The sequence below is a fragment of the Triturus cristatus genome, chromosome 7 (genome assembly GCF_964204655.1).
Source record: "Triturus cristatus chromosome 7, aTriCri1.1, whole genome shotgun sequence".
Lineage (NCBI taxonomy): Eukaryota > Metazoa > Chordata > Amphibia > Caudata > Salamandridae > Triturus > Triturus cristatus.
The window spans coordinates 716,654,103-716,679,820 of NC_140590.1; the positions used below are offsets into that span (position 1 = coordinate 716,654,103).

The 25,718-nt window shown below is 47.1% G+C and overlaps 1 protein-coding gene across 6 annotated transcripts in view; it reads left to right on the forward strand.

Annotated features, from left to right (window-relative positions):
* The window catches only part of AATK (apoptosis associated tyrosine kinase), a 391,342-nt gene that overhangs the window by 306,638 nt on the left and 58,986 nt on the right, over positions 1-25,718 (forward strand). For 5 of the 6 annotated variants that reach the window (XM_085617405.1, XM_085617404.1, XM_085617407.1 and 2 more), the window contains 3 exons: positions 6,484-6,563; positions 11,934-12,052; positions 13,291-13,378. In XM_085617405.1, the coding sequence (XP_085473531.1) occupies positions 6,484-6,563; positions 11,934-12,052; positions 13,291-13,378 (287 nt within the window). Of the gene's footprint in view, positions 1-2,676; positions 3,190-6,483; positions 6,564-11,933; positions 12,053-13,290; positions 13,379-25,718 lie in introns of those variants that run through there. The other variant, XM_085617409.1, reaches the window with a different exon arrangement.

Here is a 25,718-nt window from a genome sequence, read left to right on the forward strand (position 1 = left end):
TAGCTAGTGATTGTCGTTTTCAAAGCAGGAGGCGCAGAAAAGGGTTGACTACACCTAGTGGGGATTGGACTGGGGCTGGTTAGAATTTAGGGTTGGAGACTATTTTGAGCTCTGCTTTGACTGACTTTTAACTGGTTCTTGAGGGCTTGCACTTTCTTGCCCAGTGATTTAATTTAAGAGAGCGTGTCTGGTTAAATATCCTTCAGTATGGTCTCCAACTTATCAAAAATGGTTTACATACAGCTTGAAATATGGGTCTGTGGTTAGTTTCTGTTAAGGGGTCACATGTATTTAAAGGGGCCATTGCATCAGACTTTGTTCATATTTGTTTTTGCGCCTATACAGTTGATTAACTGTGAGTTCATTTCTCCTTTTCCACTTAGTCGATAAGGTCTTTTGGGCTGTGGGAGATGAACGGATTACAGTAATCATAGTAGGATTTTTTGGAGGCTTATGGGTAGTGTCGACATTATGGGCTGCTGTACGTGCCGGTGAGCTCGCTGGCTGGGTATTCAAGGCATCTTCCGGCAAACCATCAACTGGCTTTGCTGGAGGATCAGAGAGGCCGGGAGGGTAATTTGTTTCAATACGTTTTTGTTCGATGTCTATCCGGCTTTCAACAATCTCTAGTTCTGATGAGATATCTCTCATGGCTGAAGACCGATAAGAGGTAATAGGAGGGGTAAAAGCTGTCTCCTTGGTACTGGTCTTCCTCCGCCATGGTTGAGTGGTAAGGTAGGGGTAATTACTATAAAAGAGACCACGAGCAGCAGCAGACTCTCCAAACTGCATCTTCCACACAATCGCGTAAATAAGAATTTAGTGCACTCCTTCCTCATTACCAGCCATTGATTGTTACTGCTGCTTCAGCAGAAAACACATAGAGACACAGAATGTGGAATAGTGCACCCAACCATTAAAGAGTCCATAGTCCTAAATACTTTGACATTTTATTTTATTTTATTCCTTTATTTCATCAAAACAGCCAGACAACAGTAAACGTGTTACGTTCAATAGATTTGAACTTCCATTAAGTAATTTCATGCAGTGATCCAACGGACCAATTATCACGTAAGTCATGGCCAGATGGGCTAATCTTCCCAAATTCCCAAGAAGGGGTTCCTACCCAAATATAGACACCTAAATCTGTGCAGATTGCCACCAATATAGAGTCTGATTTCATGAAAGGTCAAGAAAATATGTACTAAAAAGGCTTACCTTGGATCAGGGCTGGCTTGATATCTTTGATTTGGCCCGGGCGCGTCCTGCTCTGCGGGAGTCAAGTGGAGCTCTTACAGCGTCAGAAGTCTGTCGTTCCTTCTTAGCTCAAGGGGCAGGCATGGGGACAAGTTATCCAGTATTGGGGTATCTTTCATAGATTCACATGCCTGAATCATTCCCCGTCGCCGAGGCGGGAGTCCCACGGTAAATAAAAAAAGTAGTGCCAAAAGTGTTAGTAGTAGTAGTAGGCCCAAAGAAAAGGCCCAAGGCCTAGATCTTAGCAGCCCATCTACTTCATTATGCAAAAAGAACCAAAGAATTGGTACCAACCAACCAGACATCAGCACCCTTGTAGAACCCTCTCAGCAGAGCCAGTTCTCCTCAGATTTTCCTAGCACAAGTGGGAAGCAAATGTCCCAAAACATAGAGAACTGACTCTACGGGGATGAGGGTGGGTGCATGTGAATCTATGAAAGATACCAATACTGGATAACTGTAGTTACAGGTAAGTAACTTGTTTTCTTATCCAGTATTGGGGTATCTTTCATAGATTCACATGCCTGAATCAGAATAGCAAGCAGTATACCAAGTATACAGTTGTTTGCGGATGGTGGGAGACTAGTGCTGATACACTCCCAATTGCATCCACAACTTGTTAACAAGATGTATAAGAAAAAAACAACCTTAAAATTCAAAACATGCAAGCTGCACAGGGAAAAGCAACATGCAGTGTAATAACATTCTAAGTGAAACATGTCATTATCGTAGAAATGTCATTGTCATGATAGAAGATACATATATATATATATATATATATATATACACGCTTATATAACATTTGAAAAGCAAATGAGTGCTCTGAGGCGGCAACAACGGCAGAATTAATTTATTTACAGACATCCAAGAAGATAAAATTAAAATGTGCGAAATTAATTCATTTTCCGTGGCCACGTTGGAATTTGAGACCTATGTGTTGCACACTGATCCCTGTAGCATGCACCTAACACACCGAGCTATCTGCCGTTTCCACTGCTCCCAACCAACGGGGCCTCGTGGGCTCCTCACAAGCGCCCACGGTGGAAACAATTCTGGTCAGATTTTTGCCGCATTTTCCCGCCCCCGCCCTGGTGCGGAGAAAGGTCCAGCGCGGCCCAGAAGTGGGCGAAGAATGCTGCTTCGGGCTAGAATACTATGACAGATAATTAGATCGATTCCGGGCCTCAGAGGCGGCCGGAGGGGCATTGGAGCCCCTTTGTCCCTTGTTTTCGGCCCTGATGTCATTGGGCCTTGCGATGACCGCCTCCGTGCCCCGGTGCAAGGCCGCGCCGGCTGTGGGTGGCACACAATGGTAACATTTGTCGGCATGTGCAGTGAGTTGTGGGATTTCAGCGACTGTGGGTGGAGTAATAGAGACGAACAGTGGGGGCCTTCAGAGAGACGGGGCATTTTGGGATCGTGAGGGGACAGTAAGCGAGCAGAGAGAGAAACCGTGAACAGAGACACTGGCTGCCGTGCCGGTCTAGCAGCCTTTTGCCTCCCGGGTGACCACCACAGAGGCAGGCGCCCTTGAGTCTCTGTGTTATTTTCCCTATTTTTGGTTTTGTGTTGAGCGGCGGTTTTACTTCTTATTGCAGGGCGCGAGGCGCTGTTTGGCTCGCATTTTTAGGTCCCGTTTTTGCACCGCAGGCCCTTTTTGGTGCCACTCCAGGGTAGATGGCACATCTGTAGCATGAATGCTTTAGATTGGTTTTGTTTTTCAGCTACAGTAGTTTGTGGTAGTTTTTTTTCTAGCAGAATGCAGCACCACCTGGTGGCGAGGCTTTGGCCCCATTCCGTCTGGCTGCCAGCCACGCCCACAGTTTTAGGAGCATGTGGCATGTGTCGTGGAACAAGATGGAAGATGGTGGAGAGAGGACCGACTGGCGAGTTTCAACTTCTGCCTTTTTTATGGGCATTGGCACAAAACTGGTAAGATACATCCACCTATAATTTGATTCAGGTGTTGAAATAAATAACTCCAGAAAAGTGTTTTGTCAAGTCAGTCCTTGGGGGTCAGAGGTTACTGGCGATAGTCAGGGAAATGGGCAGCTTTGGAACCATGCAGCCTAGTGAGTGTGGGGGGGGGGGGCGCGAGTGGAATATGAACTGCCCCACTGCCATACTTTGCAATCCCTTCCTTCTCTTTTTGCCTCTTTCTTCATCTCTCGTAATGGCGAGCCGCCATCGGCCCTTCGCTGGTGACAGATGGTGGGGAGGGGACTGTTTAGGGACTTTGAACTTGGTTATGGACAGGTGGTGCCCGATTCGTCGAGGGTATTATTGAAATGAGGGCCTTACTGCACACAGGATACGGACTGATTTGTTTGAGATGTCTGTGGAGAGGGCCATGCCACCCTGGCCTCAGTTGAGCTAATTATCTCCCCCCTCCCCCCCCCCCCCAAGTTTCGGAGGACGTCACGTGCCTTGTGGCAGATTCTGTAAGTTTGCACGCTGTAAAAGAGAGAGCAGAACAGCGCTACTGCTTCTAAGATATGAGAGGACCCTGGGCAAGAACAACAAGCATTGGCATAGCCAATAGGTCTCGCTTTTGGGACCTTCTAAGTATTTAGTTATGCATCACAATATCCTTGGTGCAACCACATCAACTGTTGCGTGGCTAAACACTTATAATGTCGTGGTTAAGGCAAGCGTGGGTCGGCTTGCGGGGAAACTGCACATGTGGCTGCGCTAGAATTTTTGAGGACGTTTCCAAGACTGGGCACATGATTGAAATACCATTCCTGGTGCATTTTGTGCTCATGGACGCTTCACCATCTGCTGCTCTGGAGAAGCAATCAAATCTGGGACTTTTTAGCCCATTTCTCTGAAAAAATGTATGCTGCATTTTAACATCTACACAATTTGTTTTCAAAATTTCCTTGGGGAATACCCCTTAATCCACCCTAACTCACCCTACATAACCTAAAATGTTGGCCTATCTTGAGTGCGCCGTCATTACCTTTGAAACATAAGACTTAATAATAAATTGCTTCAGAATGTGAGCTTCAAAATGCACAACTTGGACGCATCTGAAGAACACTTCGTGGGGCAGACCCCACCAAAGACTCAGAAAGCAGGACAGGGAGGAGATCTCTCCACTGGCTTACTGAAAAGGACATGAGCCACATTTCTTATACAGTTTAGCCGCCACCACCAGTTAACTTTTGGCTTAACCTGAGACGGTGGAGTAGCCCTGGCGCCATAGACTCTAATGCCAACTGGGCACCATGGACTCTAGTGCCAGCAAAGAGTTAGTACCTCCTCCCACACCCCCAAGCTATTTGGAAAGAATTATACTACAATAATAGGAATTCGGTGGGCCTGGGCCCCTCAGGTCTCTGGGTCTTGGTGCCATTGCACCTGCTGCACAATTTATAGCTGTTCTTCTGATCTGACAGCCTCGTGCCTAACACAGATAGCAGCTAAAAATCTGCTTATAACCCAGACTTTAGTAAACGAGGCATGCACGGAGTTCAAAGTAGCTGCTGGGGGCTTGATGGCCAGACCTCTCTGGCAATGCGGATGGATGGGTGAATGGATGGATGGGAAGAGGAGAGAAGGGTGGATTGAACGGGTAGGAGAGGTGAGGAGGGATGCGCTGAGCATAGAAATGTGTGAGGGCAAATAAAAGAGAAAAGATGAATGAAACACACGATTAAGCAGCCTTGTCACGAAGCCATGTTGGAGTAAGTAAAGTATTACTCCTGCAGTGTTACGTCACGTACTCCTACATGTTTCTGTGAACCGGCCATCAAGTGACAGGTAGGAGAATCAGAAGATAAGGGTGATGAAGAAGAGCGTTAAAATGAGCCGCCCGCTAGAGGGGGAGTTAGGAATAGAACCGAAACAAGGGGAGTGATGGATCGGGCGGGGATTGAATGAATAGGGTGTGAAAATAAAGAAGAGGAGGGGGCGGGGCAGAAAGTGACAGTAAAACATCGAAAGCCGAGGTGGGCCTACTAATCCCGGCCTTCTCCCTGCAGATAATCCTAACAGATTACCGGTGGACCACGAAATTAGCTGTAATAATTCGGATCATTTCTGCTGGTCAAGAGCAGCCAGCTCAAAAGACTGTGCCTGGGAAGGGGCTGCTCTGAGGAGGTGTTTAGGTAGAGTGCACGTGGAGGCATCTGGAGGGAGCCTACCCGCAGAGCAGGTGGGAGGGAGGGCAGGGTTTCACACTGTCTCTAACCTCGGCTGAACGTAGGATCCTTGATCAGGGTGACGTCTATGACAAGGGAGAAGCAGCAGTGAACGGTGTATTCGCTCAGGTGTTGCTACCAGGGCCTGTGCTCTCAGTGACGTCACAAGCGTGCTCTGGGCCCTATGTAAGGAGAAAAAAAATGGCCCTCCCTTCCCAGGCCAGTATTAACAAGCGATGGGAGAATAGAGGCAGGAAGGAGATATGGAGGTGAAAGTTGTAAATTTGGTGTAGACAGAGAACGGGAAGCAGAAAGAGGAAAACAACATGAGCTGGAGGTAAGATAGAAAGAGGGAGTAAGAAACGGGAGCCGGGTATAAGGGGGAATTGAGGATGGATGAAAGAAAAGGAGAGTGACTATTAGCAAGTAGAAGACAAGCCCTGCAACCGCGAAAGTGATCGCGATTAAACTTCAAAGAGGCCGTGCGGCCACGAAAGTGAAAGTAATCACGGTCAAACGCGGCGCGCGGGCCCGCGCACATGCACTGTGGCTCTAGGCTGGCCTGGTAGCACTTTTTGGAGCCCTCTCAATAAGTCTTGCCAGACCAGCGCATGCGCTGGGTCAGGCGAGACCTAAAAATGACATTTAAAGTACAGGGGCACTGTGTGAATTTCAGCAGCCCGCAATGAGCCAATATTCTGAACATACATCAAACACAGCCGGAATGTGCACTGAGCATTAATTAGGTCTCGATGCTCAGAGCGTCGAGGCAGGGCGCACCCCCCTACTCTATAAATTGTTCCAGCATCACTGCCTACACTTCTAAGAAGAGGTGCAGTATTTTTGAAGGGACAGTAGCCATCCTTCTCGGTAGCAAACAAGTGCCCGTATGTATTGCCATCTCAAGCACTGCTCACAAGCTGCAAGAAACGGCCGTGGGTAAGAATGACGCCGTTTCCTTGGCAGTGAGAGTACAGCTGGGGCCGGGGAGGAGATGGGGCGCGCGGTATTGCGTCAGGACGTCTCCGCTGACGCAGCACATTAATCGCTCTGGCCGCTTTTTGTGTTTTTTCCGTTACAGTGCAACTCCTCAAGTCAGCGGACCTGGGACGGCACAGCCTGCTCTACCTGAAAGAGATCGGACAAGGATGGTTTGGGAAAGTAAGCACCCCTTTTATCGAACCTGTTTTAATGTCCGCTGGGGGCAAGGGTAATACTGTCCTGAAGGAGCGAGAGTAAACTTTTAAAAGGGACGGGGCTCCATATACAATATTGAAATTGTAGTAGTTCACGCTCTACTTTTGGAGGTATTAAAATAATTCGCTTTTTGATTGGAGTACACTTAATGTGGGTAAATGCGTCAATTGAAGCGTTTAATTTTAAACTGTGTGCATATATTAATGTAAATCTTGATTACTTTAGCGGTTCCAGTTCATCTGCAGGAAAATATGTATTTTTCACCGCAGTCCCATTTCAGGCAGCAACAAACGTAGATGGTTTTCTTGAGGCAGCAGGGGCGCAGCTGTCAATGTTGCAGCACGTGCATTGGCACCGGGGCCAGGTGTCCGAGGGGCCCTTGCTTTCCATTTACAGCTTTTTTTTACTACCAATCCAGGCCTATTGCCATGAATGCATTTGTGTTCTGGTGTCCCTGCTCTGGATATATCAGTGGGGCAGAGCCGGTGCAAATTTCTGTGTGCAGAGTCCTGTGTATCCATTGACTTTGTATTTTTTCGTCAAAAGGAAGCAAAACATTCCAGTGCTCTGCTTATCTAATAGCTTATAAATGTGAGCAGAGGGCTGGGGTAGAAGGTGAGTAGTAATTTTAGGGATTTTTTCCTCCTATAGGGCTGGGGAATGGAAATAAGGGCACCGAATGCACCCATGCCGAGTTTGAAAGGTTAAACTAGCTTAGCAGCGAGGTGGATGATAGTTGCACCTGTTATCTACAGCGCCAAGAAGCTGCAAGACTCTGGGCCTGATCTAGAGCTCGGTGGACGGATACTCCGTCCAAATCTGACGGATATCCCGTACACCTTATTACAAGTAAAGTAGAATGCATGTGCATTAGGATATACCCGTCTACCAATTCCAAACTCTAAATCAGGCACTCTGTCACCAAGCGCTATAAAATATGTGTATAAAATATTGGTAGAGTTTCACGGGCACCTGCGTCATAGCTCTACTTCTCTTGGCGTAGTAATGAGCGTAGTAATGAACGACTGGTTCGTTTTCAAACACGTTAGAAGTGCTCAACGTTGAAAGCAGTGAATCTGTAAGCTTTTAGTTTTCATCGAGGAGTTGGAGTCAGCCGAGGCACGGTCAGACCTCCAAGCTGCCAGAAAGCGGAGGGCCTATCGGCATCCCTCCCATGGCTTTCCCGGGATGTGGATGGTCCTAATTTCTCAAGCCTTTCCCTGGAGGGTTAATCCTACTGAAAAAGGAAGCACAATGCTTAATTTGCATCCTGGCATTATTGGCGCATGGCTTTACTGTTGCATTGGACTGAAATGCACTGTGTTATGGGCATGGGTGGCAGGCGCGCACCGCCCATTGGGCTCAAAGGGCTTCAGTATATATATATATCGCAGCATCAGCATTGTTTTTTAGATCATGCCATGCGCCAAAATATTTAATTTCAAAGTGACTGGTAGCAATGGACATTAAGGTCTTTTTTGGAAAACCTATTTAAGGAGAAGTAAGTTAAACTATATTTTTTATTTTTCTTGCAATTTCTTTGTTTTTCTGGTGGAAAATAGACCTGACAAGCTGGATATTATTTACCTGTCACCTCGTTGGTCCAGTCTGTGTCCCCTGCTCCCCTCCAGTGACACCCAAAGCTCGTCTGCAGCAGGCGCACCGTGTTACCTAAAGCAGCACCGCATTCGCTGAAACGTCCAGAAAGTGTATTGGGGAGACAAAGCCGCAGGGATACATCGCTTCAGCCTTGATACAAAGGGGTTTGTTAGGATATGCAACCCATAAAGCCTGCGGCTGAGGTGCTCTCAGGGGCATTTTTTAATCTCTCATCCAGGTCTCTTTGGAAAAGTTACCCAAAAAATAGTTTACAAATTACACAAGGAGATAAAGTTACTAGTTAGGAACGCATTGTCTTCTTCATTCTTTATGCACGCTTCATTCATTATTCGTTTATTTAAATATTCAGAAGTGTTTCTATATATTTTTTTGTCTCTCTTAAAATTCCCGATACAAACACAAGGTTTTACAGATATATCCCCATTCTGCTTTGAATTAATTCGTCACCTCTCACCTGTATTTATTTTCCGCTGCGGATCATTTCCCTCCTCCTTTTTCTTGCAAGAACATTAGAAACTCCCTTCAGCACATACACATGCCCATACCACAACCGACGTTTCCTAAATGTAGCATGTACGTTCCATGCATGTTAATGCTGCTTCTTGGCCATCATACCTGCAGCATGTACTGGCCGCTTGCGCTGTCTTTTAAAAAGATGCATGTCAGGGGTATGCACCGAAACTGCACTGCTAACCTGTAGCGCCCAAACCCCATCGTCGGGGCGCTTGCCTGGCACAAGTAAGCTTCGTACGGGTCAAGCGTCGGAGACTGGAAACACTGTGCCCGCGTCACCTCACCTGTATTAATTCACTTACAATTCAAAGACTTCACCTCCTCCTTTAAAGACTAGAATGTACCGTTTCCGCAGAAGCAGGCAGACGTTCCCATAAATGTACAGCTGTAAGCACTGCCACACATGCATTCATATAATCACTACTGTAATAGTATAGCTTTAATTCTACATATTCGTGTTCTGGTTACAGTGAACTAATGCGCCCATTCCTAAACCTTTCTAAAGCGACCCAAAGCCTTCCGAATTATGTCAACGCTGTAGAAAACTATCGCGATGCGCGCGCACTGCAAGGAATGCGAGGTATGCAGCTGGCACCCGGCAGCGCTGCTGCTCGCTCCCGAGCTCCCTAGGCCAGGGGAGAGAGAAGGCGGGACATGCACCTACCTTTAGCCAATTGTGTGCTGTCTTTCTCAGAAAGACGCACGCAAAGGCCAATAGCGTGAGAAACAAAAAAAACACACGCACGAGCGTGTGCTCCAAGTTCAAAGACCTTACTAGAAACCTCGCAGAGCAGCGCATGCGCGCTGGCTCAGGCGAGACCTAAAAACTACAGAATTATTGTACGAAGCGGTATATGAAACCATGCTGGGATGATACGTTTATTAATTAATAGTATTAATATTCAGAAAAACAATTTTTATAATTCAGAGAAAGATAAATTAAAGGGGTGAAGACGAAGTGGGGGTGGGGTATGACCCAGACGTGCAAAGAATAGAGCTAGGATCCAATTTTTGGCAGCTCGGAAGCAGTAAACGGGTACATCTAATGTACATCAGAGAGTTGGTACCTGTAGATGTATGAGCAACTGTGGAAACGTGATAAGGAAAGTGAAGAGACACCCGTGAGGCCCACATCAAGTGGCAGAAAGAGAGAGAGAGAGAGAGAGAGAGAGAGAGGAGTGGGAAACAGAAGAAGGGGGAGTACAAGCGTGGGGCGAGGGAGTAGGAGAGAACAGAATCTCAGTTTTACCAGAAGGTTGTGAGGCAATCCACAAAATATATGGCACAAGAGAGAAGTAAATAGTCTTTTGGCCGGAAAGTAAATCAAGAAAAGGAGAAAAAGGTCTGAGAATCATTAGTGTAAAAATGACAAAAGAGTTTAAAGAAGAAGCTGGAAAGCTGGGAGTTTGCGTAGATACAAAAGATGTGAGGAGGAGAGGCAGAGCTTTGGATTGAGGAAAGGTGACCATCCAGGCAGCCGAAGAGGTAACATCAGAGAGGTTGTTGAAGTCTGTCAATTGCAGAGCACACTAATCTAAAGAGAACCGAGAAGAGTGCGGAATAGAGCGGCCAATCAGGAAGGAAGAATAAGAATAGAACGGTGGAGTGACGAAAACAAAGCTCACAGGTAGTTACAGTCTAGTGGACAGGAAGGGAAGGGGCACAAGGACGTTCGAGTTCTGATAGTGTTAACAAAGTAAATATCCACCTCATAATTTTAAGAAAATCTAGTCATAAGCTGTAAAATATACCCTCACAACCTCTTTTCTATATTAGTTTCCCAGTAGGTGCTTGAAAACACGTCAGTAATTCATTCATCCACACTTAGAAGTGTGTTGCTCTTCCATATTATGACCCGCCTTGCGGTCGTTAATGCTTTGGTTCTGTGGGTTCTTGACTGTCCTGTCCATCTTAATAAACTGATGTGCATATTTGTTTGGGAATAGGATTCTCTCGAAGACTCTACAAATGTGAACTACCCCCGTTGCACTCATAAAACCAATGTATCCGACCACTGTAGGGGTGATTTCAAGCCCAGCTCGTGTTGCTGTCAGACAAACCCCAGTTGTACATTTCACACAGTCCAATGTTTTCTGGGAAGAATTTTGTTCTGTGTGAAGTTTACTCCCAAGTCAACGGAAGTGCTGAAATTTAAGCTCAGACTTTTATACCAAAAAGCATCTATTCCCCAAGGTCCAAATGCCAGACAGTCTTTAGAGATATTGAGAGATATCCTCAAAATACATTTTTTCACAATCTGTAAATGGCAGAAGCAGACAATTCCCCCTGTTTAATAACTCAGAGGGTTTCACTGATAGCTGGTGCAGCTTCAAGGATTTCCAGTGTTTCATTCAGAATAGTATATATCCTGTCATCTTGGATGAGTGCCGATCTCTACCCAGTTACCACTCTCTTTTTCTGACTCCCCCCTCTCCATGTTTGCTCATCTTTGTGCCACCTCATTCCAGGCAACGGTTGTCAGGAAAGCCTCAAATTCTGAAGTAGCTGATGAATATTTTGATTACTTTACTACATTTATAAGTGCTAAATTCTAGTATAAATGCCTTCTGCAATTCTGGAAAAAAGAGGTTGGCACTGTGAGTCTGACGGGATGCTATTTATATCATCTTGGGACTTAGCTGGGGAGTTGGGTTGATGGGAGCAGGAACAATAACAGTGGGCGAGGACAGCCTTTTGCAGCTATTCCTTTGAGTGGAGAAAAAAAGATGCTTTACAAACAACCAGTGCTCAGAATCTATATGTGACCATTGTGGTTTCATGTTAACTTGCCCTCCAGTAGTGTAATTCTTTCACACCCTTGTGTATGGTGCCCAGCGCAGATGCCAGCGAGGCAGGTTAACCACGAGTCAGATGTGCCAAGTGTCATAATCCACTGGGGTCGTTGCCTCAAGCTTCCCTTAAAGTGAGTGTGCACAGTTGATCTTAATGTGTCCAGAAGTTCGAAAGGAAACATTCCTTTCTCTGTAAAGGTAAGTAGTGTGCTTGCCCATTCAAACGCTTGGAATTGAATGATTGACAGCTCCAAGTTGTGCTGAGTAGTCCACGTGCTGTTATTTGAGTTCATGTTTGTATTCAATCGCTTAAGTGGCGGGTTGAAAGATGATGTGAGTGAGAGCTGCAGAGGGCGCCAGGACGCTCTGCATTGTGGGAGTGCGCCCACAGGTGCCTGCTGTTTTCTAGGTGCTCCTCGGCGAGGTGAACTCTGGCCTCAGCAGCACACAGGTGGTGGTGAAGGAGCTGAAGGTCAGCGCCAGTGTCCAGGACCAGATGCAGTTCCTGGAGGAGATGCAGCCGTACAGGTAAGCATCGCCCAGGCCTGCGCACAATCCTCCACGACAAGCAGTGTCCTAGATCTGAAATGTATATGTGAACCCAGTCTTGCACAATACACCTTGTCCTACTCTATGTTTGATATTTATGTACCTTTTCAGTCTTCCTTGGCACAATAAACAATGCAACGTTGGATCACCTAACAGTGTAGCTGTGTGGCTGTACTGGCACAATATATCTTACCCCTCATAAGCCAGCCAGTCAGTCAGTAAAAACTTTATTTCGATCACTATTGGTCAAAAAAGTACTACACAAAACAACGCACTTACAAACACAGATAATACAACATAAGACTTTAAAATGCTAATTTATCGGTCCATTACAATACCAGCAGAGTCAAAAAAGAGAAAATATCATTTTTAAAGACCACAGAGATCCAGCATAGAAGTACTTTTCTTTTTTAAAAACAAATTATAAAATACAATACATGTCTTCTATAAATGTTAAAAGACATAGATCAGCTGAAACTTGTCTAAATGGCACAGTACCGTATAAAGGGACCCTCACAAGCATAAATGAGGCCAGTCTGGGGCAATCACAAGACCTTCTCCCTCAAAAGTATATTTCATCTCAGCTTTGTATATTAAACAACAATGCTGTTCCTCCCAAGAGGGGTAGGCAGGGTGAGGCAGAGGGTGCGTTTGTATGTGTGGATGTGCCCATTTTGTACTGGCACTGTAAACACTGTTCTACCCCTTCACAGGGGTTTGTGAGCACGGCCTTGCATAATAACATTGCTGGACTCCTCACTGCTATGCTTAAGGTAGATGCAATAAAACGTGCCTTGCGACGTCAAAGTTGTTATTTTCTAAGCCTCTTAAAATAAACAACACCGTTCCTCATCACCTGTGGTAGTTCGTCATGACACAATAAACAGTGCCTCATCCCTCTACTCCTTTGTGTTTGTGAATTCGGCCTCTCACAAAAGCAGTCCAATGTTCACTGTCACATAACCTTACAGTGTGTGTGTGTGTGTGTGTGCCTGTGTTTGTTTTGTACCTGGTGTGTTGCAATATACTGCAGATACTCCTATATAACCTACATATCCTGCTGGGCCATCTCAACCTTTCCTCCATCCAAAGTTTCTAAAATCACTTCCATTGAATTGAGTGTTAATAGCACCTATTGTGTTACACCAGAAGGTAGTTCTATATGTACTGATCTTTAATTTAAAGCTTCAAATTCTGACAGTGCATTCTCTCTGCAGGGCTCTCCAGCACCCCAACCTGTTGCAGTGCCTAGCACAGTGTGCCGAAGTGACGCCCTACCTGCTGGTGATGGAGTTCTGTCCGCTGGTGAGTACTGCAATTGAGCGCGTTACTGGGATTGACTGATATCGTATGACAGAAGCAAGTAACCTATCACGTCGTCACCACTGCTTCCTCATCTCAGTCTTTATTATTTATTGCAACAGGTGTATTGTCTCTCAGACTTTCTGGTCAGAAACAGGTAGACTTTGTGTGTAATTGCATGTGAGGTCAGAGCGTGTACTTTATGTTTTACTACAGCTTTACAGCCCGACGGTGTGGGCTGTACTGGCCATTAAAGGCCTGCTGCAGCCTTCGCCTCGGGCCTTTAACCAGAGAGTAGACCTTAAATGGCCGGTATAGCCCAGCAGCCTATAAAGCTATTGGAACATTCCACCCCATGAGGGTAGAATATAGCCTTGTAGCCCACTGTAGCGGGCTATACCGGCTATTAAAGGCCCGTTCCAGCGTTAAAGGCCCGAGCTGAAGGCAAAGGCCTTTAACAAGAGAGCAAGATTTTAATAGCTCGTATAGCCCAGCTACGAAGGGCTATAAGGCTATTAGAACATTCTGCCACTAGAGGGCAGAATGTTCTAACAAATTAAACAAAGGTCTCTCGGAACCCGAGGGGATTGAACTCCCCTTAGGCTCCGAGAGGCCTTTGTCCAAACAACATTGGAATGTTGCTCTGCTGGCTTTTACCGGCCCGTAGAAGCACGGAGCACACTAGTGTCTGCAATGGAGTGCTCCACATTCCAATTTTTTAATTATTGTGAATGTTACCACCCTGCACCAGCATAGACTCCTTCAGGAATATTAACTCCACCCTGTTGATGCCCACCTAACAGGTGGAGGAGGGTGTCCACCTTTCTTATACCAAAAAATCCTGCAAGACAGAGCACGCAAAATGTCCCTCCCTGGTCACTTCGGAATCCAAGCAATAATGCTTTGTGAAAGTGTGGAGGGAGGCCCAGGTCGCTGCCTTACAAATGTCCAACACAGGAACCCCTCTGGCTAAAGCAGAGGTGGAAGACTTAGCCCTAGTAGAATGAGCTCTAATACCCTCAGGTGGTTCCTTACCAGCAAGGGCGTAGCAGATCTTGATGCACAAGATGATCCACCTGGATAGTGTGCGCTTGTGCACAGGTTTGCATTTTGAGCATCCAACGTAGCCCACAAAGAGCTGATCGTCCAAACGTAAGTCCTTTGTCCTGTGCAAATAAAAGCTCACCGATCTTTTAGGGTCCAGGCGGTGAAGTCTCTCCTCCTCCTTGGAAGGGTGAGGGGAGGATAAAACACAGGGAGAGTTATGGACCGCCCCAGATGAAAAGGAATAACTACCTTAGGCAGAAAAGCAGCCTTGGTCCTGAGGACCATCCTATCAGCATGTATGGTCAAAAACGGGGGTTTTGAACTAAGAGCTTGAAGCTCACTCACCCTCCTTGCTGAGGTAATGGCTACCAGAAAGACTGTTTTAAAAGACAAAAGCATCAAAGGACAGCTATGAAGGGGTTCAAAAGGGGAACCCATCAAAAAAGTCTAAACAAGATTAAGATCCCATTGGGGCATAACAAAAGGAGTAGGTGGAATCCTATTGGTAAGGCCTTTGATAAATCTCAAAACAATAGGAGACTTAAATAAAGACGGCTGATCAGGTAGACACAGAAAAGCCGATAAGGCCGACAAATAGCCCTTAACCGTAGCCACAGCACAACCCTGCTGAGCCAAGGAAAGAGCAAACTGAAGAACATTCGATAAGTGGGCCTTTAAAGGGTCAATGGATCTCTCTCCACACCATTTAACGGATCTTGACCATCTGTAGGAATAAATGGACTTGGTGGAGTGTCGCCTGGCCGATAAAATAACATCCACGACATCAGGCGGGAGAGAGAAGGAACTCAGGTTGCCCCATTCAATCTCCAGGCACGAAGGTTCAGGCTCTGGAGGTGGGGGTGTAGAACCTGCCCCTGCGACTGCGAGAGAAGGTCTGCCCTGAGAGGGAGACGGAGCGGAGGGTGCGATGAGAGGTGAAGAAGATCTGTGTACCACACCCTTCTTGGCCAATCCGGGGCGATCAATATGACTTGGGTCCAGTCTTGGCGAATCTTCCTCAGAACCCGAGGAATCAGGGTGTGGGAGGAAACACGTAAAGGAGTTGAGAGCTTCAACTCAACTGAAACGCGTCCCACAACGCGCTCTGTATCGGAAACTGCAGAATGACTGGCAATGCGCGTTCTCGAAAGTGGCAAACAGGTACATCCGAGGAGTCCCCCACGTCCGGAAGATGTGTCGAACTACCTCCGGAGGAAGCCTCCACTCGTGGTCGGCAGAGAACCGCCGACTGAGACTGTATGCATGCACGTTCAGCACCCCAGCTAGATGATTTGCCATCAAGCAAATCTGATGGTCCTGAGCCCAGGACCAAAGTCGCAAAGCCTCTCTGCAGAGACGTATGACCCTACTCCTCCCTGCTTGTTGACATACCACATCGCTGCAGTGTTGTCCATCAATACTTGAACTGACTGACCGTGAAGGGAAGGGAGAAAGGCCTTGAGCGCCAAACGTGTCGCCCGCAATTCCAAAAGATTGATATGAGACAATCGTTCCTCTGGAGACCAAAGACCCTTGATCTCCAGATCCCCCAAATGAGCACCCCACCCTAGTGTAGAGGCATCCGTTATCACTGTGGCCACCGATGGAGGAAGATGAAAGGGCTTTCCCTGAGACAGATTGCCCTCTACGCTCCACCAAGACAGATCTGCCGCAGCTTCCCTGGAGATCCTGACTGACTCCCTGAGATCTCCGTTGTGCTGATACCACTGCCTGCAGAGACACCACTGGAGCGCCCTCATGTGCCAACGTGCATGGTTGACCAACAGAATGCAGGAGGCGAACAGACCGAGCAGGCGAAGGAACTTCAGTACTGGAACAACCACTCCATTGTGGAATAAAGGGGTCATCTCCTGAACGTCGAGAATTCTTTGTGGAGGAGGAAATGCTAAACACACAGTAGTGTCCAGTATCGCCCCTATGAACAGGTTTCGCTGAGAGGGAATCAGGCGAGATTTGGGCACATTGATTGAAAAACCCAAGTTGAACAACAGTTAAGATGCTACCCGCAGATGATGAAGCGCCATCTCTGGCGACTCCGATTTGAGCAGCCAGTCGTCCAGATAGGTGAAAACAGGAATCCCCAACCTTCTCAGATGAGCTGCCACCACTGCCATCACCTTTGTGAAGACTCGAGGTGCAGTAGTAAGATCAAACGGGAGGACCGCAAACTGGTAGTGCTGTGACCCAACCGTAAAACGGAGATACTTCCTGTGCGACTTCAGAATGGGGATGTGAAAATACGCATCCTGCAAGTCGATCGACACCATCCAGTCCTCTTGATGCAGGGCCAGAAGAACCTGAGCAAGGGTCAGCATCTTGAATTTTTCCTGCTTCAGGTAAAAATTCAAGACCCGGAGGTCCACGATTGGACGTAACCTGCCGTCCTTTTTGGGAATCAGGAAATACCGGGAGTAGCATCCCTGACCCCTTTCCTGCTCTGGAACCACCTCTATCGCACCTTTTTGTAGTAATGCAAGAACCTCCTTCTGCAGAAGAAGCAAATGGTCCTCTGAACAAAAACCTTGGCAAGGAGGGTTAGGAGGAGGAAATTCCCGAAAGGGAAGGGGGACCCATTCTCTACAAAGTTTAAAACCCAAAAGTCTGTTGTGACCGATTTCCAACCTTGCAGAAAGTGAGACAGCTGACCCCCTACAGGAACCACATGATCCAGGATGGGGGATCTAGGACTGCTTTCCTGCGGTACCAGAGGGAGCGGGGGAGGCAGAAGAGGAGGAGGAGGAGAGATTGCGGGCAGAACCCCTTTGGCTCTTCCTGTATAAGATTTATAGAGCGGATTTTGCTGCTGCTGCTGCTGCTGCTGAGGTTGACAGAAGTTGCGAAAGGAAGACGTTCCAAAGCCTCGATATTTCTTGTAGCCAAAACCTCTCGAATGGGTCTGCAACCCCAAGGATTTCGCCGTGGTTCTGCTGTCCTTAAACCTTTGTAAGGGCGAATCTGCTTTCCCCCAAAGAGCTTCGACCCATCAAAGGGCAAATCAACAAGAGTGGTCTGCACATCAGGGGAAAATCCAGAAGAACGAACCCAAGCCTGTCTTCTTGTAGCTATGGAGGAGCCCATAACTCTGGCTACTGAGTCAGCCGTATCCAGGCCTGATTGAATAACCTGTCTAGCCGCAGCCTGAGCGTCTGACAGAACCTCCATAAAGTTTCCCCTCTCTTCATCAGGCAACTTGGGGGCCAATTGTTTTGCCGAGTCCATCAAAGCATGTATGTAACGGCCCAACAGACAAGTGGCATTGGTCGATTTCAGTGCCATGCTAGAAGAGGAGAAAACCTTTTTAGCTGATTGTTCCATTTTCTTTGAGTCCTTGTCAGCTGGGGCCTGTGGAAAAGCACCTGAAGATTGCTCGGAGCAGGATGCCTGCACTACCAAACTCTCTGGAGATGGATGAAAAGAGAGAAAATCTGGATCCCCTGGTGCAGTCCTATACCTTCTAGCCACAACCTTAGAAACAGCAGGTGAAGAGAGTGGTTAACGCCAAACCTCGATGATAGGATCCAACAAAGCTTCATTAAAGGGTAACAGAGGCTCAACTATGGAGGAAGGTTAATGCAAAACCTCTGTCAACAAATTTGGTTTATATTCGGCAGTAGGTAACTGCAAATCCAAAAGCTCCACAGCTTTCCTTATCACCAAATGGTAGGGAGCTACCTCTTGAGGAGGTGAAGCCCTTGTAGAAGAGAGTTCCCACTCTGGAGAGGTATCTAAACCAACCGCCTCCTGAATTCCCTCAAATTCATCTAGAGACTCCTCCAACTCGCCCTCCTCTACTTCCTCTCTACGATACTGCTCCTCTTCTAAAAGCCTCTGAGCCTCTCTCCGTGAACTAATCCGCGGACGCGGCGTCGGTGGCGTTGTATGCGGTGCTGACTGCTCCGGAGCCGGCGTCGAGGGATGTTCCGAAGGAGGCACGAGATTCACACGAGGCCGAGAGGAGGTCTCACTAGGCGGCGCCGAGGATTCGATCAACGGCGTTGAGTCTCTTGGCGCCAGAAATTGCCATAACGGCGCCATCGGCATGAAGGGTGCCTGGGCATAGTGTTGGGGCACGCCCAAGTTGAATGCCAGCGGACCCACGGGACCAGAAGGTGCTCCGGATGGGAAAGCCGCCCTTTGAAAAACTCCGTACATAGCATTTAAAAAATGCAACGGATCCGCCCCTGGAGCCGGGAATTATGGATATGGATTCGAGCCAGTATCCAAACTGGGAGTGTCCGACGTCGGAACGATCGGATCCACTGCCCAATCCACCGGTTCAATCTCAGGCACAGAAGAAGATGGAACATCCTGAACCGGCTCGGTGTCAGAAGCTAGTGAATCCCTCGGTACTGAAGACTGCGCAGGAGTGCCTCTAGGCGAAGGAGACTTCTCCGGAGTCACACGAGGAGAAGGAGAGGGCGAAGGAGATACAAAGTCCTTACGGCGACGTCGAGGGGCAGGCGAAGGCGACCTCGAAGCCTTACCCTTCGTCGAGCGGCGCCCATATCCATGTCTTCTTTTTTTCTTGTGTTTTCTCTACTTCGACGTATGCGAAGTCAACGACTTCGACTTATCATGCTTACGCCCTCTACCTTCTTTCTTCGCCTTGGCCAGAAATAACTTCGCTTACCGTTCTTTAAGTGCTTTAGGATTCATTTTCCTGCAACAGGAACAGTCCTCCACCTCATGATGGGACGACAAGCACCATGAACAATCTTCATGGGGGTCAGTGATGGACATGTGACCCCCCACATTCCCTACAGGGCTTAAAACCAGACTTCCTTGAAGACAACATCACTTCTAGCAACAGTTAAAGCAGAAGGAACAACAAAGTAACTCCACAAATATGGAGAGTGCTAGAAAACCGTTACGCGTCGACGGTGCGGAAAAAAGGGAACTGACGTCATCACGCCGACAAGGGTCTCTTATGGCTCCCGTGACGTCATGTGGAGTCGCGAGCAGAGCCAACGTCCTCGTCGGCGTGGAGAGCTAGGAAAAAATTCTGCGGAATGCTGGCGCAGGGGATATTCATAAGATGAGGAATCCACAGGCAGATGTATCCATCAGAATCCTTAAGTTTTATCTATGTTAAACTTGAGCCAGTGTTGACTTGTCCATGCCTGGACAGCTGTAAGACAGTTTTGAAGGCGAGGAGATTCACCTATGTTGGAACTCAGTTTGAACAACAACTGAGTATCGTCCATGTAAGTCTATAAATCTAATCCTAAAGAAAGTACAGCTAGTGGTTTCATGTAAACACTGGACAGGCTGGGGTGAAAGAGATAAACTATGGGGGATACCGCGTGTTGTATGTTTGAAGGATGACACATTCAGGCCTACAATAACTTATTGACTTCTGCCTTCAAGGAAGCAAGCGCCAGTTATCAAAGTAGGAGAAGTCTGGCACCCAAGACCTCTGAAGGTGTGCTGCCACCGCCGCCATCACTTTTGTGATCACGCAAGGGGCGCTGGTGAGAGCAAAAGGGAGCACAGCGAATGTCTCCATCAGTTTGGAGTAGTCCGAAAAGTGCTGAGATTCGATCTGCTCATGGATGCCTGTGCCACTAAACTTTTGGGGTAAGGGTGCTGAGAGAGGAACACAGGGTTGCCCGGGGCAAGGGGATGGCATCTTGCTATTTGTCTGTTGACTGTCAGCCAGAGCAAGGCTTGGACGACGCTCTTAACAAGGTATCTATCAGTACCTCATTGAATGGCCGAAGGGGCTCAGAAGATGTTTGCCCATGCTGAAGGACTTCAGTCAACACATTTGTTTTCACTTCCAAGGTGGGTAGCTGGATGACAAGGACTTGGGCAAACCCTGTGTATTATTATGGCTTAGGAAGCACATTCTTCGTTGACTGGACCACTGGGTGAGAGAAGGCCTATTTCAGGGAAGGTTTTGAGGAACTAGCCTTAGGTAAATCATCTTACCAATTGTCGTCTTGATAGAGTTGAGTGAACTCATCACGTGCATCAAAAGCATTGTCCAAGTCCTTTCTGAAAAATGAGTATAAGGTGTGTTGACTGCAGATCAAGTGGAGGAAGCGGCGCATCAACTGTTGTCGGGCACGGTTTGGTTGAAGCAAGATCGGCCACGACTTAGAGTCGGAGAATACAATGAGTTTCTCCTCATCCAGCATAAGGTCACTGGGCCAGGGTGCTGTAGGACAGTTCTGGACCAAAACCAAAGGCATTGTGTTGGGCTTGGAGGATCCAACTGGCGCTGAGGGCGAACCTGCCGGCGGTGCTCCAGATGGAGGGTCTCTCAACTCCTGGGCTTCAAGGGGGCACCAGAGTGAGTCGGCAAGGTTTTGAAGCGCCAGAGCATGGTTGCGTGGAACTCTTTGATCTGTTGTGGAGTGGTAAAGACCCCACCCCTGATCAGGCAAATGTGCTCCACTCCTGGAGTTCCTTGTCATCGAGCGACCGGGCCACTAGGCCGTCAAGGCCCTTTGGAGCTGTGTCCCTACTAAATAGACTTCAGAGAATGACAACGCAAGTAAAGTAATGGAACGGATGCCCTTCAGTTGTCCACAGTGCCGTTCCAAATATCTTTGGTTCAGTCTCCACGCCGTCTGTAACTTGTGCATCATGTCGGAGCACAAGGAGAGCCAGTGCGATTATTGCTTGCCATTCAGGTGCAAGAAAACCCTGCATCAGTGACCTTGGCAGACAGTGGGCCCACAACAAAATGTGCATGTCATCTTCGGAAAGACTGGACATCATTAGCGAGGCAGGCCCACTCTGCTCCAGAGAAGAAATGGGTGAGTCCCCTGACCTTCCTGCCTGCTAAAGCGGTCCAGAGATCATTGGGTTGATGTCTCTGAGCCTGAGGAGGTAGAACTTCTAAAAGAGGTAGGTGGACCCGAGGACATTCCATCAATGTCTATCAACCCTGAGCTTCACCTCATAACCACAACAAGCATAAGTACAGTTGACACATATGCCTCCTTTAAAACCGAGAAACGGTTACATGTCGAAGACGAGCATCGCCCCTCATGGGGCAGGATGTCGAGCCATGTGCCTAAGCTGCCGGCGCCTTCACTAGCACCAACACTCTTGGGCCCTAGTCGACACTAAAGCAAAGCTGAGGAGAGATCCATCCAGAGTCATCCACCCTTGAATCTGGAAAAACTTGTCGCGCTGACTCTTCGAGGCCAAAACCACAGTCGACTCCAAAATCGCTGACAACTGACTCTGAGGAAAGGCCTATCCTCGAAAGACTATTAGGAGTTGGATGAGAGGCAGTGGGATATCTGTGTTCATGCACATGCAAGAACTCTGCATCTGAATACACAATGCCTAAGAAATTCAGACTTGCCTTCGAAGATGTTCCACCTGTAGACTTATCTGAGCCTCCTCTGCCCTGCAGCAGGCTTGCGGACTAGACTGTTGCCCCTGCTTCTCTTCCATCTCCACTCCTCCCTCCTCCTCCACCACCACCATCACCACCTCCTTCCACCACCAATTACCTCACCCCAGGGGTCACCGGAGTCCTAATCTGATACAGGCAGCCCTAGTCCCTACTCTCCATCTGAGGATTAAGCCCCAGTTTACTTACATGCCACAGATCCTCAGGAGGGTCCAGATATTGACCACATTAATGTCGGGCCCCCCTCCCTACCTTCCCCCAGATGACGCCACAGCCTACAAAAGTGTTATCCAATGTGTGGCCAGACGATGACAGTTTTCTGGTTGAAACGCTTTCCAAAACAGAACGTTCTCTCCAATACTTTCTTGTGCTGAAGTGGATGATAAAATCTGCCTCTGAGATCATAAAGGGCCCCAACACAGGGGTGTAACACAGGCTTCCACATCCCCCGTGGTGCGGGGTGGCCCCCTCAGCACAGTACTCCGGTTTGAACGCTCCGACTAAAATCCAGAGCGGGGGCCCCTCAGTGTACATTGCAGGGGGGCCCTTAAACTTTCGTTACGCCACATCAAATCACAAGTGATAACATCCCAGATTCAAAAAGAATACAAACCGCCATCCTCCTACCCACTTTACATCTGTGGTCACATCCCACTGGATTCCCTGGTTGTCACCACTGCCAGGAAAAAGGCATCCACCAGGGCCCGGGCAACACTTCACCTCCTGACAAGGAGAACAAGCGGATCGATGCTGCCAGTTAGAGAGCAGCGGTGGGTGCTGACATACACCGGCTTATCACAAATTTGGTAGGCCACCCCTTCCTGTATGATAGAGCTCACTGGTAGGGGATGGAGGGTCTTCTCCAACATCTCCCCTACCAATACCCCACAAAAGAGGGGAAGAATGATTTAAAATGGGGAATGCCATCTCCAGTAATACTGTCAAGTGTGCCTTGGATTCAGCAAACATGACAGTCAGAGGGATTAACACCTTGGGGGATCCTCTGGTGGCACTCCTGACTTCATGTTTCTGGCTTTAAGCCTAAGGTGCGCCATCATCTTGTCAATCTGACTTTTGATGGGCAGCACCTATTCGGACCGCAGGTTGACAATATCCTAGAGAAAATAAAAAAAAGACACAGAAACTGGCAAGGCGATAGGTGCCCTCCATGTTCCATCCATCAGAATCTAAGTTTTATCTATGTTAAACTTGAGCCAGTGTTGACTTGTCCATGCCTGGACAGCTGTAAGACAGTTTTGAAGGCGAGGAGATTCACCTATGTTGGAACTCAGTTTGAACAATAACTGAGTATCGTCCATGTAAGTCTATAAATCTAATCCTAAAGAAAGTACAGCTAGTGGTTTCTTGTAAACACTGGACAGGCTGGGGGGGATACCGCGTGTTGTATGTTTGAAGGATGACACATTCAGGCCTACAATAACTTATTGACTTCTGCCTTCAAGGAAGCAAGCGCCAGTTATCAACACTTAAAAAAGTTGGGGATAGCCTACACATCCATTCACCTACACCTAGCTGCTAGTGCGGCATATCAGCAAAACAGGGAACACTCCTTGCTTTTCAAAATCTCTATAATTAAGACTTTCATGGAAGGCCTTCAACATGTCAAACCAACCCTAGTGTGAAATCTCAGTGGTGTCCTCACCAGACTTATAGGGCTCCCTTTCGAGCCACAGCGTTCATTTTTCTGCAGTTTCTTTCTTGGAATTTTGCTTTCCTGGTAGCCATACAGACCCTCACATTGCAGGAACCTTCTTTCCTGGTCGACAATGACAGAGTGGTTATCAGAACCAATTCTGAATTCTTACCTGAGGTGGTCTCCCCATTCCACCTTAGCCAGACAATCGAGCTCCCAGTCTTTTTCCCATAACCAGAATCACTAGATAAAAGAGCACTCCACACACTTGATGTCAAGTGTGCTTTCATGTATTATATAGATGGACCAAATCATTTAGCAAAAACGCAACTCTTTGTAGCCTTATCCCACAGCCTAATAAAGATCATCCCGTTTCTAAGGCAGGGATTGCCAGGTGGATTGTTAAATGCATCCAAACCTGTTCTAATAAAGCAAAAAAAAAAAACTGCCGCCCCTCCCTTTGCCACACTTCACCCACAAACAGGGTGCCACTATAGCTTTTTATGGGAGCATACTCATACAGGGCATTTGTAAAGCTTACAGATGCCCCACTCCATACATACACTCAAAAAGCATTATTGTGTTGACATTCTTAAAAAGAAGCAGCAAGCTAGAGTTGGTCTAACTGTCCTCAGGACTCTGTTTTAGACCTCTGCGCCATCCACTGGCTAGCCACCGCTTAAGGGTGTACTGCTTTACAGTTGCTGCAGAGCATATGTATCTGCAGCCATACATATGTTCAATCTAATATGTAACTTACCCTGTAAGTATCGATTTGCTGCATGTAGTGCCATAGATTCCCATGCGCCCATCTGCCTCCCTAGAAGCCATTGTTTGCTACAGATATCTTCACATTCCTCTTTCTGCACACACAGTCAGTCTCCATACCTCTCCACACATAATCACTACTCCATACCCATTAAAACAGTCTAACAATTGATTTGGTGCCCTTGCTCATTCGCGAACAGAGGAGGAGTCATTGAGACCTTGTGACTCAAAAGACTTCAAAGAAAAACAAGTTGCAAACGCTAGATGGCAGGAGTATGCAGAGCATGTGAATCTACAGCACTTCATGCAACAAACAGATGCTTAAAGGGTAACCGAATTCAAATATATACAAGTGTGTGTGTGTAGATAAATATAGATGTATATATATAGATATATAATATTTCACTAAAAAAAAGAAGGTTACATGGACTTTATAGTTAGGAAATTGAATTTAAAAAACCTTAGAAATTCACCGGAAAAAAACAAAGGTTAGAGAGACAGTATAGTTAGGCTGACTGTTATGCGGTGGCGGAGTCCCATGGGGAACCCAACACCATGGCTTGAGGGGCAGGGTATTCCTACCCTGCCCCCTTTACTTTATTTTCACTTTTTTGGGGAGGGGGGACTCGGTGAAGCTGAGTCCCAAGATGGCTGCCAACAATTCCTGGTTGAAGTGTTGGCAGCTATTCAGAACTGTGCATTTCCCTGCACGATCTCGTCGTTTTTCGCGAAGGCTTAGCGACCTGATAAATCACTATAATTTCCAACTTTAAGTTCTGAAAAACCATTGATCGGATTTACACCAAATAACAAAAGCACAATCTACGTAACAACATCTACTTTTCTGTCAAATTTGGTGTAATTCCGTCAAGCAGTTAGGGCTGTAGGTTCGACAACGTGTTCCTATGAGAATTAGCATTACAAAAGCACCCTTATTTCACATCCCTATTTCTCGGTCCTCACTGCACGGATCACCCCCAAACTTTCCATGACACACAGAACCTACTTTGACACTTTTTTTGAGGGAAAAGTTTCATGAAGATTGGTCAAACAATGCCAAAGTTATAGGCAAGTCAAAAAATGCTTTTCCTATGGAAACCAGGTCCTAACTACAACTACCAACTGGCAACCGCCAGTAGGTAATATATATTTGTGTGTGTGTGTGTGTGTGTGTGTGTGTGTGTATATATATATATATATAAGTGTGTGTTTAAACACACAAGGGGAAAGATTTAGAACAATAACATTTTCAGAAAATGCTTGTTCTTATCTGTGAAGTATAAACCCATGCAACATAATGACTCTTGATATAAATCTAAGAAAACCTACCTGTTATGTAAAGATTCCCAGCGTACAGACTGTGATGTAAAGGATCCCAGTGTACTACCTGTGAAGTAAACATAGCACACCTCTATTGCAATAGTCTACTTCATTTATGACTAAGTAACTGGTCAGTGTTCTGAGTACAAGAAGGAGAGTTG